The following is an 18,609-nucleotide window of genomic DNA, read 5'->3' as shown; positions in this document are numbered from 1 at the left end:
TAGAAATGTATTCCCTAGTTTGAACATTATTTATATTAACTGATTTAATTTTTTCCGCCGTTTAATTTTTCTTCTTATTATTATTTGGGAAATAGTGTACACGAATATTCATGGAAAATCAAACTTTGAAGTCACTGCACTAATTTTAATATCCTTAACATTAAATAAAAAAAAAAAAAAGTCTTAGTGAGATTTTGTTCTCCGCTTTGTGTCGAGTAGAATAGGCAATTTTCTGTAGTATGCTTATAATTTTTTTAATACTTATTTTCTTTTATTACTTGATTTCTTTTATTACAATAAAATTAGGAATATATATTTAAATTGAATGACGCATTCAAGCTTGGTATGTGATGAACTGTCGAATTGAATAAGTTTTAACTTCATTGACACCTTTTGAATGTTTTTCATTTTTTTAAATTGTATATCGAGTAAATCGTATATTTTTATGGCAAGCATACAACATGTGGAATTTCACAATCACAGAAATTAGGTAAAAGTACAAAAATAACAATGTAAAAGACTGATATACGTTTGCAACAATGTGATGATGTAATTGTCAACTACCACATCACGACAAAATGTTTACTCGATATAAAGTACGCATATACAGAAAATCCTGTAAGTGATCACGACCATGTATTTTACTGTGATTAAATTTCATGACTTGGTTTCTCTTAAGCAACTTCTCTCTAATTGTGCTAAAGATTCCTAAATATATACACAAAATTACAATTCAGGCAGTATATGGTTAACAGTAAATCGTGGATAAATCTCATACGTTGTGGATAACTGACTTGGCGGATTGATACATCATAATCTAGACGGAAAGAAGACGTGGAAAAGTCGCCATATTGTCACATGTTCATTTTCGCTGCTCACATGACCTGTTGTTTGGCCCCGTGATCAGCCTTGCTCCACTTCCTGGCAAATTCAAAATATCGGATCCTCAAGTTTTTACTCACATGGATATGTTAGATCAGGCTTTGGATACGAGGTAAGTATCGAGTTACCGATTTTTTCTAGGCAGTATAACATTGTTCCCAGCCTAGGTTCGTTTAGTTTTACGCATACGTTTTGGTATTGCAACAGATGAGCAGTCGGAAATAACACGCATTAGGCGATCCTATGTTTACAATTGATGAACTTTGCATTTTGATGCAGATAAATAAGAATTTCTTTTTATGTGCACTATGTGTTTTTGTGAATTACAGTCATGTGGAGTCTGAATTAATACTTGCATTTTTTCCTTGCAGGTAGTGGTAGGACGCCAATGTAAGCTGGTGATCAAAAAATTTTTTGTAGTCTTATTAAAGTGTAGGTGTGGCGATGTGGAGAATTAACGGCATATATTTATTTAGAACAACATCAGGGAAGCCTTTTGCAATTTCAACAAAAAAATTCGAAGTGACACCTGTTTAAGTAGAGGAAACTTTTATCTTTACATCCTATACCTTAAATCAGCCAGATGTATTATGAAGCCAGGTTTTTGTCAGTATGTGGTTTTGTTTAACATTTGATTCGATTATTGATTTCATATACAAGATGAAAATAAGATTTAAAATTGTGGCATATAAAAGGTGAATATATTTCCCTTACCCCAACATTGTATAGTACTTATTAGAAATTAGCTGAGGCTTGTCTGTTTGTTCGTTGAAACATTTGACTTACAGTACGCACTATTTTGATTCAGATAAACCTTAAGAAAAATGAGGTTGATAGTGATAAGATGTTGGAAAGCGTTGTCTGGGCCAATGTTAAAAATGTGAGATACCAGAGCAGACTTAACACTCATTGGGATGTTTCACTTTATTAGAGTATAAGAGTATGTCAAATGTAATGCTTTTCGAAAATATTTGTAAGAACCATTAATTATTTCATAAGTTTTCTTTTTGGTTGGTTCTCTAAACAAATTTTTCTAAACACAAACTACAGAATTTAGATTATGGACATGGCTTTTTGAATACCATCTGCAACTAGTAGAATTCCAAATTTTCAGAACTTTCAGTTTAACTTGCTTAAAGTTAATTGATAATATTAATCTTACATTTTTTCTAATGTTCAGAGTGACTTTTGTAGAATGGTCTGCCAGTGTTAATATGAATAGTTTCAGTAAGAACTTTACAGTTTATCTTTGGGATGAATCTAAGCTTTGTTCCTTTGGATTAAGACAGTTTTAATTCATTGAGTTTTACTGTTTAGCTGGTAGTATGTATTATTTCATCTATTCAATTCCTGATTACAGCCACTTATATTTTTAGAGTATTTTTTTAATTTCAATTTGTGGAGAAAGGAACAATTCGGGCATTATTTTTTATGTTTTTATAATGTGTTGATTTTCCTCTCATGACAAGCCTTTATAGAAATTTACATTGAAAAAACGTTCCAATAGTGTAATTTTTTATGGAAAATGAAAAGTGCATACCTCTTGCCCAGTTTAATTTATAATTAAGACTCAAAGAATACATTGATATTTAATTTGAATGAATTGATGCAAGGAGGGAGTGCAGGATTAATTGCATAGTAATGATTGAATACTTTCTAAACCTAACACATTTAGTTAATTATTAAATATAGTTCTGTATTCTAGTGGAGGTATGAGGTAGTATTATAGTAAAGGTAAAAGTACAGTTTTATATATATATAAGGAAATATGAGCATGCCTCTGATTAAATATTTTGTAGTTTGAGTCATATTTATTTTTAGGGTAACTCAAAGTCAGCTGAAGTTGAAAATAAAACACGAAATGTAGATATGGGCAGACTATAAGTTTTCTTTTTGGTTAATTTTCTATACAGGGTGTTTCAATTAAAAAGACACCAGAGTCTGTTTTGCCTACTTTTAGATTGAGGCTGTATTTCATCTGGATATTTTTTGTCATATTTGGACTGAAATATTTAAATTTGATGCTAAAATTGGACTAAGTTACTATTTAAATTTTAGGATTTAAACTAATTTTATTTTAAGTGTGAAAAAAATATATAAAAACAAAACAAAACTGTAGTAGGATGAGGAAATGTAACATCCAGCTATCCTATGCAGCTAAACCATGTATTCTGTAAAGCAAATATCACAGTACTGTTTATTTATTATTATTATTTTTTTTTAAATAAAGTTGCTTTATGTTAATTTCAGAAGTACATTGATGACAGTTTTCAGACTTACAGGAATAATATTCCCATTGAAAAGGGGAGGAAAAAATAGTTTAGACAAAATTTATTTGAAATTAAAATTCATAAAATGTGAATACATGGCAATACGTTGCCCAATTTTAATATCAAATTCAAAGACTTCAGCTAAAATATGATAACAAAGGTCCAGATGACAAAATAACTTAAACCCAAAAAGTGAGATAGATGTCAATGCCTTTTAATTAATTGGTAATTAGTAACTGTAAATTAATTACACTTTACCTGCATAATTAAATTCCATTCTGTAGACTTTATTTTTTGTTACTTGAGCTACCCATGGTTTTCATGATTCTGGTGTGTTTACTTAAAATATGCCTACCTCAGCATCAAATAAAATGCTAAGAAAGTATTGTTCTGGGAGGGCATTGCGCAAACACCACAATAGCCATGGCTGTACCATTGTGCTATTTGAACAAATATTTTTAAAATTATATATTTATGTTGAACTTCATATTAAAAAATGCACCCTACCTGCTACAAAGACAGCTTCAAGTGATAACCTCATATTTGCAGGGCAGTCCTTATTTGCTTCAGCTGTATTTTTCCACTGTGATTTTAAACATTTGTTTTATGTATTCTTTTGTATTGTGCTGTCTATGAGTTTTTTTTATTGAAAACACCCTTTGGTTGAGTTCTCTGACTGTTTTAAATGTACCAACCATTCTTATTGAAAGTACAATTATTATTTAATTTGATCAGTTATTACCATACAAGGTGTGTATGAAAAATTTTAGGACTACATTCATAAAAAATCTCCAGGATTTATCACCAGTTATGATTTTTTTTAAAAAAGTCTATCACTGGCTGCCATCTCAATCAAATCTCGATATGTGGCAACTTGTTTCTCCTCCTGTCCCGCTGTCAATGCATGCATATGAAGTGCAAGCACAATTTTCTTTTACCAAATCTTCGACAACAATTTTGTATGCACAGTATCTTTGCTTATGTGAAGCTGATCTGCTGTTATTCTGAGGGAAAGGTGACAATCTTCCCTTAACAGCTGACAAACATTTTTGATGGTCTGGTCAGTATGAGGCTGAGATGGGTGGCCACTGAGTGTATCTTCCTGCCTTTCGTGGAAATGCCTATACCAGCAACAAATGTTGGATCACAATAGTGCTTCATGTCTGTAAGCCGCATTCGCCATTGCGACTGTTTTAGTTGCACCTTTTCTGGCTTTAAAACAAAACTTGATTTCCACTCTTTGCTCAGTCCTTGAATCCATGGTGTTATTTTATTGTGCAAACTTAAATATGACTTTCTAGTAGAATGCCTTTGTGCACACTGGTGAAACTTGGCACAGGATCCAGTTCAGGCTTGATAGTGAATAATTTCAACAGTGACCAATGTGCAAAATCCATCCTAAAACTTTTCAGACACATACACATTAATTGAGTTTTAGTTATTAGTATTGTAATGACTAAATGACGTAAGCTTTTTTGTATTGTATTGTATTTGCCAAAAAAAAAATTGTCGGAAAGTGCCTGTATAGTTCCACTTTGACCTTTATCAGCAGACTATACTTTGATCACTGTTGCAGCCAATTCATTCCAATGATCATAACATGTTGTCCGAAGCCAGGTGAACTTCATGAGATTGGCCTTCTATTACTCCCCAAAATTTTGTATGTACCCCCTGATTCTTCTCTTTTGTCAGTGAAAATATACCTCCCTCATGCCATTTTACTGATTCCCTCCAGAACCTTATGTACATATCAGGTGCTCCTAATATGTCTACTTTGCCAGCTTTTTTGTAGGCTGCACTTTCTAAACCATTCTTCATATGGCATCAACTAGCACTCCCTCACCAATATAGTTTCCTTTTCTGAACCCTTTCTAGAAATTCTGTCTTTTTTTCAAGTGTAGCCTCCTGACCTGAACACAATATTCTAAATGCAGTCTCACCATCGTCATATACAAAGGGACAATGACATCTTCCTTACTTTTTATGGTTCTGTATATCATAGACAAGACACCACATGTCTTCCTAGTGATCGGTTTACATTGCATAGAAAATTATGTCTGACTGAATTGTAACCTTAAGTCTTTTTGGCCTGGATCACTTATAATTCCACTCTCCATCCCGTTTAAATAACTTTTTCTATTCTGTAGGTGTGAATCCTTACATTTAAATGCATTAACTTCAGTTTCCTTTTTTCAGGCAATTTTTTTCAACCAATCTAAGTCATTTTGATGCAGAATGTCCTGGTTCTGATCATTAACAACCCTTCCTACCTTTAAATCATTGGCAGACTTTGACAACTTCCTCTGCACTCCCTCATCAATGTTCATCATCCATTTTGGTCCATTATGGTCATTAAGGAAAACTAGAAACAGAAGTGGCCCTAACGCTGAAGGACCTCATTCCAACCTCAGTTCTTCTCCCAAGCCTCAGCCCTCTTGCTACTTTGAGCTCTGCGCTGCTGCTCCCTCTCTCTCTCGCTCCTACTGAGATTAGAGACTCTGACCTTACCCACTACTTAAGTCGTTGTCTAAAGTTGCCCATTATGTCTTTTGCACTTCCTTTGGGGAGTGGCTGCCTATTCAGGTTGTCTGTAGAGATTTTTGTCATATTCTTCAGAATTGTTTGGTGTTTAACATACCTTGATTATCATCTCCTCTCTGCTGCATGTGATTTTGCACCACACAGACTTAACATCCATCTGGACTTAATTTGACTCTGGATAGAGTGATAGCTTTTAGAGAGCTATTTGCAAGATGCATGACTTTTCTGACATCCTGAATACACTATATTCCCTGCAATTAAATTCTTTATCCCTGTCTCTGCATGGCACCATGGCTCTGTTAATCTTATATCTGTAGTGATTGATCTAAACAAAAGCTCAAATTAGTTTTAGTTATTAAGAAATCTTTATTGCAATAATAATGATGATATTACAATTCGATACATTGCAATGTTTCCCTTTAAGGCTACCAGACCAGGGGTTATTCATAGTACTCCAGGCATTACTATATAAACAGACAAAATAGTTTTATTTTTGCTCTTTACATCCCTGACATCCCATATAATATTTGCTTAAACACAAATTTCCTGCTGGTATATTACTGCTTGTGGTATTTGAACTTATTTAAATGTTTCTTTCTGTGCATAGAGTAATTCCAGCTCATAGACAGGTACTTACAGGGAGAGTTTAAGTGTGATTTTGTCCTATGTCAATAACCTGTGCCATTCCAATAACTCCCCTTACCCCCAAATTAGTGATTTCCCAAAACCCTTAAGGATTCGTCAGTGATACCAGCAAAAACTCTTGCATTATCCCTGTTCACATGAATTCCATCTTTGTGAAACAAATTTCTTCTGTTAACTGAGGTAGGCCATGCTGTGAAAAATTTCTCCCCACAAGCATTGCACACTCCCTGATGTCTAGAGTTAATCCACAAAGCTTTCAACATATATTCTCTCCTGTCATATTTGGGAAGAATTGCAAACAAAAGAACATTTTGTCCATTCTTTCAACATTTTTCCACCACAACATAATATTCCTCAACCAAGTTATCAGTTTTTTTTGTTTTGAGTCATTAGTACCCACATGGATCACCATGTGCCATTTATTACTCCTAAAAATTGATAACTGGTTTATTAGTCACATTGTTTGTTTTTATACCTGACAGACATACTCTGGTTCTGTTCCATTTGTATTTATTACAGAATTTATTTCCAGTTTCCCTTACAATTGAATTCTGCACTCAGAGTTTCATTGTAGGGGTCAGATTTAGGAGAGCATTGCTCAGTATAGCATCAGACACCTGGGTTTCTTTTGAGCCCCCAGTTTGAATTTGTTCTAGGCCATCTACTCTTGTACTCAGAGATGCAATTTCACATCTAACATTGCATTGTAATTTTTAGTTTTTATGCTTCTTACATCTAGCACACAAAAGAATCACCACAGTCTAGAGAAAGGTCTGCATAATATATGTGACAGGGAGTACAAGAAAGAAGGTCATAACTCACAGATGAATTGTCGTCACTGGCAGTCCCCCCTCTAAGTCACTCATGACATCCTGTGATATTTTGTCTTTCTATTTGAAACCATGATTTAAGTAAAAGTAAGGTAAAGGTTTAAATAATAAAAATATTAAAATAAACATCAGTGAATTTCCTTTAAAATTAATCCCCTTAAAATTAAGCTAAAATTAGTTAAAATTACTACAACATACTGAATAGAGCCTAAATTTAATTATAGTAACTTCTCTTAGTTTTATCTAATTATAATCATATTCTAATTCATAATCAAAGATGGTCTAATCCAGAATATAATCAAATGTTATTACATTATTTCATATTAAAAATGACTTCAGAAATATGTAGTAGTAGTAGTAGCAGTTAATGGTAAATGAAGCAAGAAAGTGAGCTTATATAGCCATCAGCCAAAAAAAAAAAAAAAAAAAAAAACCCCTACACAGTTCACCCATCCATACCCTCCAAGAATTTGTCTAGCTCTTGAATTTATTCAACCCATCCACTTCTACAGCAACAGATGGAAGTCTGTTCCAACAATCAACCACCTGCTGGCCAAAGGCAAACTTCTGCTCATCTAGTGATCCTTTATCAACTTGAATTTATGTCCCCTTGTGTGTAGTCTCATCAAGTGGAAGAATGTCATTAACTTAATCTTAAGCTTACTTAATCCATTCAAGGCCTTAGACACCTCAATCAGATCTCTCTGCAGGTGCTTAGTCTCAAGACGCAGAAAGCCTTTTTAGGCAAGAGCACAGTTTTGTTCCCTTCACAAGCCTGGTTGTGCTTCTCTGCACCCATTCCAGCTGATCTACATCCTAAAGTGAGGCCTCCAGACCTATATACAGTACTCAAAATGTGACCTAACCATGGCCTTATAAAAAAAGGGATAACTACCTCCTTACCCATGCTAGAAATGTTTTTGTATATCATTGACAAAACCCCATGAGCTGTCCTGGTAGCATGTCTGCACTGTTCAGAGAATTTCATGTCAGACTGCACAGTTACCCCAGGTCATTTTCATTCTCCACTACTCTGAGTGTAGTACCACACAGTTGATAAGTTACTCTAGGGTTACTGCCACCTATGTGCAGTACCCTGCATTTGCCAATGTTAAACTTCAATTGCCATTTCTCAGCCCATCAACCCAATTTTCCTAGATCTTGTTGCAATAGCTCACCCTGATGTATTTTCACCTTAAATGCCAATTTACAGGAATAGATTAATGTGACACGCACATGCACACATAACTGTATGGCCAAATGTAACTAGACATGTTCATGTTTCAAAGAACTATTTATTGATAGAATATTTAATAACATGTCACAGTGGGAAAATTACCATACTTCCAGGTCCACCACTGTTGGAGGGGGTGAGTTTGGCTTTTATGGTTGTTAAAGAATATAGGAGGCACCTAGGATTCATTTTTTTACTGGTGTAATGAAATGTGCTCTGCCTTTTGTCCTTAATTACAATACTACAACCTCTTGTAAACTCAGAATCAGTTTTCGACAAAGGAAAGACACTAATTTGTTCCATTCTTTCTTCAGCATGGTAGTTAATTCAGCTATTGATTGCAAGTTTGTCGGCCAGGCCTGAAGCCACTCTTAGATCTCATCTTGAAGGTGTTCAGTGTAGTTAAGGTCTGGGCCCTGGGAAGACTATTGAAGCTTTTCATACCCATGTCTTTAAACTAATTGACTACACGTTGTGCAATATCATATGGCATATTTTCATGCTCAAACAGAAAGGAAACCACTCTTCCTATACTACTGCCAGGGTAGGAAGAGTAGAATCATTCAGAACATCAATGTATACATGGCATTTACTGTTCCAGGAACAACTAGTGATGGGCATAATTGACAGATCATAATCAATTATTTTGGTATGTTCTCTTGAGGTTATTATTAATAGGACTCCATGGGCTTTCCTGGTTGCCTATTCACATTGTTCAGAAAACGTCATATCTGCCCGTATTGTAATGATTCACCAGATCCCTTTTCTCCTCCACGGTTTTTAATTCAACCCCACCAAGTATATAATTTATTTATGGGGTTGCTATTCCCCAAGTGTAAGACCTTGCATTTAGCAGCATCAACACACAGCTACCACCTCTCTGACTATCTTTGAAGTCTGTTCAAGTCATCCTGAAGGAGTGCTCTTGGCACTGATCATTAACAACTCTGCTAATCTTTGTCATCTGCAAATTTTGACATCGCACCTTCTATCTCTTTGTCAATGTCATTTATGAAAATGAGAAAAACAACAGTGGTCCAAGAACCGATCTTTGAGGGGCCCTACTCCTGACATTACACCAATTTGAAGAATATCTGTTAATCACAGTTATCTCCCTTCTGCTCTGCAGCCACCTAGCAATCCGTCTTAAAATCTTACCAATAATCCCAACCTGTTCAAGCTTAGACAGTAACCTCTCATGAGGGACAGAGTGAAATACTTTGCTAAAACCCAAATAAACTATGCCGAAATTGTTCCCTAAATCCATATCAAGCATAACCATGTCAAAATAGCCTACTAAGTTAGTTAAGCATGATTTACTCTTAACAATGCCATGTAGTGTGTCCTTCAGAATGCCATATCTGTCTAAATGGGCCTGGATTGCACTCAATCATTTCCTCTTAGATTTTTCTTACCACCGAAGTCAGACTAATTGTTTTGTAGTTACCAGTTTCATTCCTAGAACTGCTTTTTTGTATTGGCGATACGTGGCATTTCACCAATCCAAAGGAATCCCCCCCCCCAGAGTCCAAAGATGCCCTCATAATTAACCTCAATGGTTCAATACACTTCCTTGTGCTATCCCTCAAAACTACAGGATATATGCCATCAACTCTGGGAGCCTTATTTGCTTTATGTTCAAAAGTTTTTCTAATAAAAAATCATCTGTAATTATGATATCACTAATTTCATATGGCACTGTCTTACTCACACAGCCTCTTCTCAGAATGAAGAGTCTTTTGTCAGTAATGACAGATGAAAAGTACCTGTTCAGTTCATCCGCAATATCAGCTGGGGTATCTTAAGACTTTCCCACACCCAGTGCACAAGGGTCCAATCTGATTTTTGCTTTTTTCTTTCTTGTATTCACATACATGAAAAATTCCTTGCTCTCTTAGTCAATATTTTCTCATATGCAGCCTTCACCTCCCCGATCTTATTTGTGGTACTATTACAGATCAACCTGTACGTGTTGTAGGCTTCAGCATTTTTCATCACTGTGTAACTGTTCCATGCTATCTTTTTATGCTCTTGCTCATAAGTTTAAGGCTCAGCTGGACAGGTATTTTGAATGAACAGAGGGGTGAAGTGGAAATGGTTATTTTTTATTTATTTATTTTTTTGGCTGATGCTGCGTAAGCTTGCTTTCTTGCATCAAATGCCTCTACTAATGCTAATGCTAATCATCTTGTCTGGTATTTAGAATCAAATGACCGCCTCTCCAACTTGCAATGCAGCTTCCGAAGAAACTGGTCCCCTTCCGGACCATCTAATTAGACTGGGAAACACCCATTAGGGATGCTTTCCTAACACTAGAAAACCTGCTGTCCGTATCCTTTGACATAGAGAAAGTGTATGACACAACTTGGAGATTTGGCATATTAAAAGAACTGTATAGCCTTGGTCTTAGAGGGCATCTCCTTTATTAAGAATGTTTTAGCCAATTGATCTTTCCAAGTTCATATAGGATCCACACTCTCTCATCCCTTTTGCCAGGAGGAAGGAGTACCGCAAGGATCAGTATCAAGTGTTACGCTTTTTGCCATCACAGAACAGCTCCCTCCAGCTGTAAACAGTACCCTCTGTTTTGATGACTAGTATATTTTCTCAGTCATGCAACATGAGTGTTATTGAAAGGCAACTGCAACAAGCCATTGATTACCTCAACTCCTGAACTTTGGCTAATGGATTCAGGTTCTTTCCGCAAAAGACCATTTGTGTATATTTTTGTCATAAGCGTGATCTTCATCTTGAACCTGAATTGAGGCTTGGACAAAATGCTATTCCAAGTAGCACTAGACACAAAATTTTTGGGACTTATAGTAGTAGTAGTAGTAGTGGCATGTGATGCACGAAAGCAAGTGTATGAGCTTATGCAGCATCAGCCAAAAAAAAAAAAAAAAATCACACCATTGCCTCCAAATGCCTGTCCAGTTCCTCCTTAAATTTATTCAACCTCCACAACGACAGATGGAAGTTTGTTCCAGCAATTAACCACCCGCTGGCTAAAGGCAAATTTCCGCACATCTATTCTACATCTGTCTTTTCTTAATTTGAATTTATGCCCCCTTAGGTTCGTAATCTGAACAAGTGGAAGGATCCCATCAGAATTTAGCGTGCTCAACCCATTCAAGGCCTTATATACCTCAATCAGATCACTGCGCAAGTGCCTAGTCTCCAGCCACTGCAATTTGCAGAACTGAAGCCTCTCTTGGTAAGAGGATCAATTCATTCCCCTCACCAATCTTGTTGCCCTTCTCTGTACATGCTCAAGTAAATCTACATCCTTCCTAAAATGAGGCCTCCAGACTTGTACGCAGTACTCAAGGTGTGGCCTGACCATTGCCTTATACAGAGGGATAATCACCTCCTTTTCCCTGCTAGCAAAATTCCTATATATCATTGACAAAACCCCATGATCTGCCCTGGCAGCCTGTCTGCATTGCTCAGAAAACTTCATATCTGACTACACAATTACTCCCAGATCTTTCATTTTCTACCACCTTAAGTGTAGTACCACACAGTTGGTACGTTTCTGTGGAGTTACTTCTACCCATATGCAGTACTTTGCATTTGTCAAGGTTAAACTTCAGTTGCCACTTCTTAGCCCATCTGCCCAAATTATCTAGATCCTGTTGCAGTAGCACACTGCCATTACTGTCATTAACAACCCTGCCAACCTTTGTATCATCTACAAACTTCGACATTAAGCCTGATATACCTTCATCAATATCATTGATAAATATACAAAACAACAGTGGACCTAACACTGAACCCTGTGGGACTCCACTAATAACATTGGTCCACGAAGAGCAGCACCCATTGATTACCACCCTCTGTCTTCTCCCACTTAACCATCCTTTTATCCATTGTAGCAACTTACCCTTAATACCATTCTGTTCCAATTTGTACAATAGTCTTCCATGCGCAACAGTGTCAAAAGCTTTCCTGAAATCCAAATATATGATATCAAAATTATTTTTTGCATCCAATTCCTTTGTAACCACATCATAATATCCTATCAAATTTGTCAGACAAGACTTTCCCTTAACAAACCCATGCTGTGTCTGAATTATTGCTGCAGTCTTGTCTAGATGATCCTGCAATGCATCTTTAACCAGTTAAAATCCCCCATTATAAGACATTCTGATTTACTAGCCCACTATTTCTCTGTACAATTGTTCATTGTACTCATTCGAGTCATTAGGCCTATAACACACTCCTCTTATTTTTGCTTTCACAGTGTTTATGTCACACCAAACTGACTCAACAGTGCACTGTTCATCTATATCAACTGGATGCACTTCTTTTGATTTTGTTTTTCTTAATTAACAGCATAACACCACCTCTCTTTCTATCCTGTCTGTACACATTGTACTCCCCAAATTCCAGTTCAGCATTCCTTATATCTGTGTGACACGATGTCTCTGCTATCCCAACCATATCCGCCTTTGATGTCTTGACAACAGTTCAAATTCATCAAATTTATTTACTATACTTCTAGCATTGGTATACATCCAAGCATACATGCTCCTACTCCTATTCTTAGTTACCCTAACACATCCCATATACCCACCTATTTCAGGATGACTGCCATCCGTCCCTGAAACCCCCAACACCCCATGCTCCAGGTCGCTACTTATTCTAATAGAAGTTGTGCAAGAATCACCTTCACCTCAGCCTACGGCTACTGTTAAACTATTAGTCCCTGTATCCCCCCAAGCTATCAGTTTTCCGACCCACTTAACACTGCCTCGATACCATCAGCATATATTCTTGCACCTTTTCTATTTAAGTGTATCCCATCTCTATAGAAACAGTCTCTCCTGTTAACAAGTACAGTCCAGGCTGAAAAAAATTCTACCCCTTGAGCCTTGCACATTCTTTCCAGGGCCGAATTGATCGACAAGGCTCTCATTATATACTCCCTTCTATCGTGTCTGGGTAGAATTGCAGACACTTTCAAATTCAACCCTAATTCTCGGCTTTTGTTCAACAGTGACCTGTACTTGTTAAGTAATTCTGCCGGTCTCGTACTCCTAATATCATTAGTGCCAATGTGTACAACTATATCACCTTTTATGCCCTTAAAAGGTGATATCCGCTCTACAACCTCATCAACCTTTGCTCCTGGCAGACATACCCTGGTCCTGTTCCACCTATCCTTTTTACAAAGCATGTTTCCCGTTTCCCTGACAATAGTCACCAACAACTACTAGTTCCTTTGGGATCAACGCATTCTGCCTTGGGGGCTGCCACTGTGTTGCGTGATGACCAAGTGCAAGCTCTGGCATTGATTTGGGCAGCTGAGAGCCTGATGGGCCCCTCAGTTTAGATCTTTCGAGGGCATCCAGCCTGTCCTTCAAACTCTAATATAGGCCCATAACAACGCTGAGTTGTCGCCTGATTTCCTTACACTCCTTACATCGCGCACACACACAGACATCCCCCATGGCAATGTCATGTTCTGTTCCAGAGAGTTTGGCAAACATTTCACAACTTGCACATTTTTTTTAGGCTGTGATGCGTTGGAGAATCGCCCCCCCCCCTCAGTTCTCCCCCGAGTCACAGCACTCCTGCCACTTTGTGCCTGTTGCTTTGCTGCTCTAGTTTGGGGCATGATACTTTAAATTAATAAAATCAATAAATTAAATTAATTAAATGTCAATACTACGCTATCTAATAGAAACAGTGAAGCGAATTACTCTAAATTATACGTTTAAAGCTACCTAACTACCTCAATTAAAAATTTGAATTCCCTACCACTATATACAAAAACAATGGCTGCAAGATTCGAACGAAATAACGGTTTTACGTATGTATTACGTATATCTACAAAAACTGTTTATCTAAATTAAAATAAAAATAACCAGCGTAACTATAACTATAAGACTACGTATTAAGTACAATATAAAATAACAACTATGTAAAAAAAAGCAAACACTTATCGTTTTTTTTTGGAGCCTGCAACTGACAGCTGTAATTTTTAAAGAGAGTCAGAGCCCTCTCCTTATATTTGATAAAAAGTTGACCTTTGTCAATCACATCTGCCAACTCCGTACAAAGTGCATGGGAGGTTTGTATATTCTCTGTGCTCTCTCTTCTCCATCTTGGGATGCAGACTGATGCACTTGACGCTGCATCTACTGTGTACTTGTACAACCTAAACTAGAATATGGGTCTCGGGTATATGCATCAATCAGAAGCTCTGTACTTTCAATAGCTGGATCCTATCCATTATCATGCTATCCATATTATTATTATTAGCCAAATGGTGCAAGGAAGCCTGAGGATTATGCTGCACCAGCCAAAAATGCCAAGCCCATACTCACCAGATGTGAGCCCCTGTTACTGGAGCATTTCAAACATCTCCTGTCCAGAGCCTATACATGGAAGCAAATGAACCATCATTATTGCTTAGATGTAAGCACTTGTCACCAAAGTATGCTTTAAAATTGAAATCCCTGCCAGACCATCTTGCATGGACATCTTTTTTGAGCCACTTTGGAAAAATTTGTACAGTACCCATCAGACTGCCAATTGGCCTTTTGGTATTTGTGTCCAAGAGCTACTCCAAGATCTTATCACGGTAAGATCTTATCCATCATCTGCCTATCTGTAGCTCTATTCAGCACACCGAGCTGAACATTCTGACTTACTGCCAGTTTACACAGAAGCCAGAATCATGTAGGATCTGCTGCCATCTTTCCAAACGCTACTATATCTGAGCAGATTCTCCCTGAATACAGCATATATACACTGCAGAACCTGCACGCTATAGAGTTAGCCTTGGATCACATCAGAACTTGTGAATACCAATGGTTTATTATATACAAATGCCCCCACTTAACGCTTTTTGGTTTTTATGAGGTGGAAGATTTCCAATGTTTACTAATCCTAGTATTCTCTTAAAGTTAGCTTGTTTTTTTAAATGGGTAATCATCTTCCATATATTAACAAGGAAGATGGTGTCCCACAGATTTATTTAAGGCTTAATGCCATCCTTCCACATGATTTATTGTCCAAGGACCAAAATTAGCATGATGATTCCACAATGATGGGTGTAAAGTGAGCAGTGGGTCAAATACAATTTTGTTTTGAAGTGTTTTATAAGCTCTTCACACTTTTTCATATAATGGATGTTCTGGCTTTGGATGTTCTTGAATGATCTGTTCCCAAGTTTCCTTTAATTTATATAAAGAAACAAATGCCAATCCCACCATTGACTTCACTAACTTTCTGACAGTTTGTTCCTTGATGTACGCCAATTGTAATTTTAAATGTACTTTCTGCCAAATTGCTTGACTGAAATGAAATAAACATCCCTTAACATCAACATCAGAAAATATTTCTTCTATGGATCTGATTACAGCACTTTCGTAATCAACTTGGAATTTTCTTAGTTGAAACGTTGTCCCAATTTGTAAAGCTTTCTGTTGAATTAATCGGAACATGTGATTGTTGATTTTTATGAAGGAGAAGAAGAAAGAAGAATATAAAGAAATGGAAACGTTTGGCCTCTATGCATGGCATGAAGAGTATACAGTTGGCAAAATAATTGAGGAACAACTTTAAATGTTCCTTCCCTGTAAATAGCATTTCAGCGGGTCTGATGATAGGTATCGGTGAGGTCCTTAACCAGTCAGCAAGCCAACTAAAAATTATGATATAATAATAACCTTAATAGGTATTATCTCCGCTATAAAGAGCAAATGTCATGCTGATGTTTGGCTACTATTTGAATGAATTATTAGGTCGACAAATGCAGATGGAAACACCGGGGTTAGCACTAATTCACTTGCTCATCAACCCCTGAAAAGGGTCATTAGAGTGAAAGGGATTGCAGATATGCAATTGTATACTTGCTTAGGGCAACTGACAATAGCATTGTCAATTGCCATCCCCTTACCATTGGGAAGCGATTAGGGCAGGTCACCATTATGGCAACCCTTCATTAGGGCATGTGTGATTAGGGCATATACAATTGTGGCAAGTGACCAGTAGTGCTTCTGAGATTAGGGCATATGCAATTGTGGCAAGTGACCAGTAGTGCTTCTGAGATTATGGCATATGAATTAGGGCAAGTGAGACTAAACTCACCGCACATTCAATTTTGGGGAATCCTGTTAATGCTCACTAAAGACTTGAGGGGGTTTCATTGCCCCAGATCCTGCAGTTGTATTGGTTAACCTTACCAGACAGGTGGAAAGTGGACTCGTCACTAAAGACAACTTTGTTCAGGAAGTTGTCATAATTTTCAATCTGATTGAGCATGTTCACAGCAAATGTTCTGGGCTTGGCACACCCAGGGTCCTGAGCTGGATATTCTCTTTCTTGGTGATTTTCTTTTCTCTTTCTCTCAGGGTAACCCTTTTTTTTTTTTTTTTTTTTTTTTGCCTGGTGCAGCAAAAGCCTTGGGCTTCCTTGCACCATATGGCTAATAATGATGTACCAGATTGTCCACTTTCAATACCTGTACAAGCTTGATTTTTTTATGCATAAAGTAAAGTTTCAGATGGTGGTGGTGGAGAATTTTGTGAATGATCGATTGGAGCATTTCTAGGTCTCTGCTAGCACGGTAGATAGATTTCTTTGGGCTGCACATAAAACTTTCATGAATGCGCTCAACCTTCTTCACACATACTGCAGCCCGACGTGCATTTTTATTTAGGGCACTGCCAGTTCCCTTAATTGTTCTACTTAATGGACTTTCCTGACGGTACCTCACTTCCACATTCCTGGCTGTACTGCCTTTGAACTGTAACTACAGATTTAAACTCGGAAAATCAGTGTACACGTCACTTTCTTTGTACTGTTGCCATTTTAATGTTTATTGTAAGGCTCAACACTAGCAACATCTACACAATTCTCTATAAAACTCTTTGAGTGGATCCTTCAAATGACATAAACATTATTCATATATCAGCTCTAGTTTGCACTTAACTGTTTGTAATCTGGTCAGTAATTTATGGACATACTGTATATACCCATTTCAAACTGATTCGATGCTATAAATTGCTTCAAAATTAGTTGAAAAACTTTAAGGAAACTGTCCTTGCACCATTAAACCCAAAGAAACAAAACCACAGCACAGTTATCCCAGGTCTTTTTAATTTTCAGTTATGCTGAGTGTGGTTAACACAAGACTTGGTAGAATCTACAAGGCTTTGTGCGGGGAGAGGGACCTGCACTGTAGGTAGAGAAGGAATCTGTTTTGTAGAGGCAGAATACGTTTGCACAAAGGTGGTGTAAGGGTTTTTGCCAATATCTTTTTTAAAATTAAAATTTTAATTCATTAATTAATTTTTATTTATTATATTTTATTTTTTTGGCTGGTGCAGCAAAATCCTGCTACTTCCTTGTACCATATACCTAATACCATTGCATAATTAATGAATTGGCAGTCATGTGTGCTGTGATAGTCTACATTGAAATATAGAACCCGGAATAATAATGTGGCTCTCTGTCACCTGCAGTCATTTTGTATTACTTGTATAGTGTGAAGCTAATTAACATATTTCTTTGGCATCTTTAAATAAGATGCCAAGGAAATATGACATAAAATTTCAGAAGACATATATGCAAGATTTTCCATGTATTGTAAAATCTGTGAAGGGTAATGTTTGCCCTGTTTACCATATGTAGATGGTAAACAAGGTCATTTTCAGGCAGCATATAGCAAAAATAGATGTAGAAATGCAACAAAAGATGTAGTATTTCATGATGACAATGGTATCATTGCCTTAAATGCCTCAATCAGATCACCGCTCAGGTGCCTAATCTCTAGATACTGCAATTTGCAGAACTGAAGACTGTCTTGGTAAGAGTGCCCTTTTGTTCTCTTCACCAATCTTGTTGCTTTTATCTGTACCTGTTCCAGCAAAATTTCCATATCATTGGCAAAACCCTGTGAGCTGTCCTGGCAGCCTGCATGCACTGCTTGGAGAAATTCATATCTGACTGCACAATTATCTCCAGGTTGTTTTCATTTTCCACTACGCTGAGTGTAGTACCACACAGTTGGTATGTTAATCTGAGATTACCACTACCCATATGCAGTACCTTGCTTTTGTCAATGTTAAACTTCAGTTGTCATATTCAGCTCATCTGCTTAATTTTTCTAGGTCTTGTTGAAGTAATATATCTTGATTATTGTCATTAATCAAGATATTCTATCATCTGCACACTTAGACAAGCTTGAAATACC

At 36.8% G+C, this 18,609-nt stretch overlaps 1 protein-coding gene across 6 annotated transcripts in view; it reads left to right on the top strand.

Annotated features, from left to right (window-relative positions):
* Positions 1–650: 650 nt before the first annotated feature.
* The window catches only part of LOC150076140 (upstream stimulatory factor 2-like), a 340,777-nt gene continuing 322,818 nt past the window's right edge, over positions 651–18,609 (top strand). For 5 of the 6 annotated variants that reach the window (XM_090387170.1, XM_090387166.1, XM_090387165.1 and 2 more), the window contains exon 1: positions 651–994. In XM_090387170.1, the coding sequence (XP_090243296.1) occupies positions 963–994 (32 nt within the window). In that variant the 5' untranslated portion in view covers positions 651–962. The remainder of the gene's footprint in view (positions 995–18,609) is intronic. The other variant, XM_090387167.1, reaches the window with a different exon arrangement.

The sequence above is a fragment of the Mastigoproctus giganteus genome, chromosome 13 (genome assembly GCF_048544385.1).
Source record: "Mastigoproctus giganteus isolate SK-2022 chromosome 13, ASM4854438v1, whole genome shotgun sequence".
Taxonomy (NCBI): domain Eukaryota; kingdom Metazoa; phylum Arthropoda; class Arachnida; order Uropygi; family Thelyphonidae; genus Mastigoproctus; species Mastigoproctus giganteus.
Note: the sequence above shows the minus strand (reverse complement) of the source record. Positions and strands in the feature narration are given on the sequence as shown.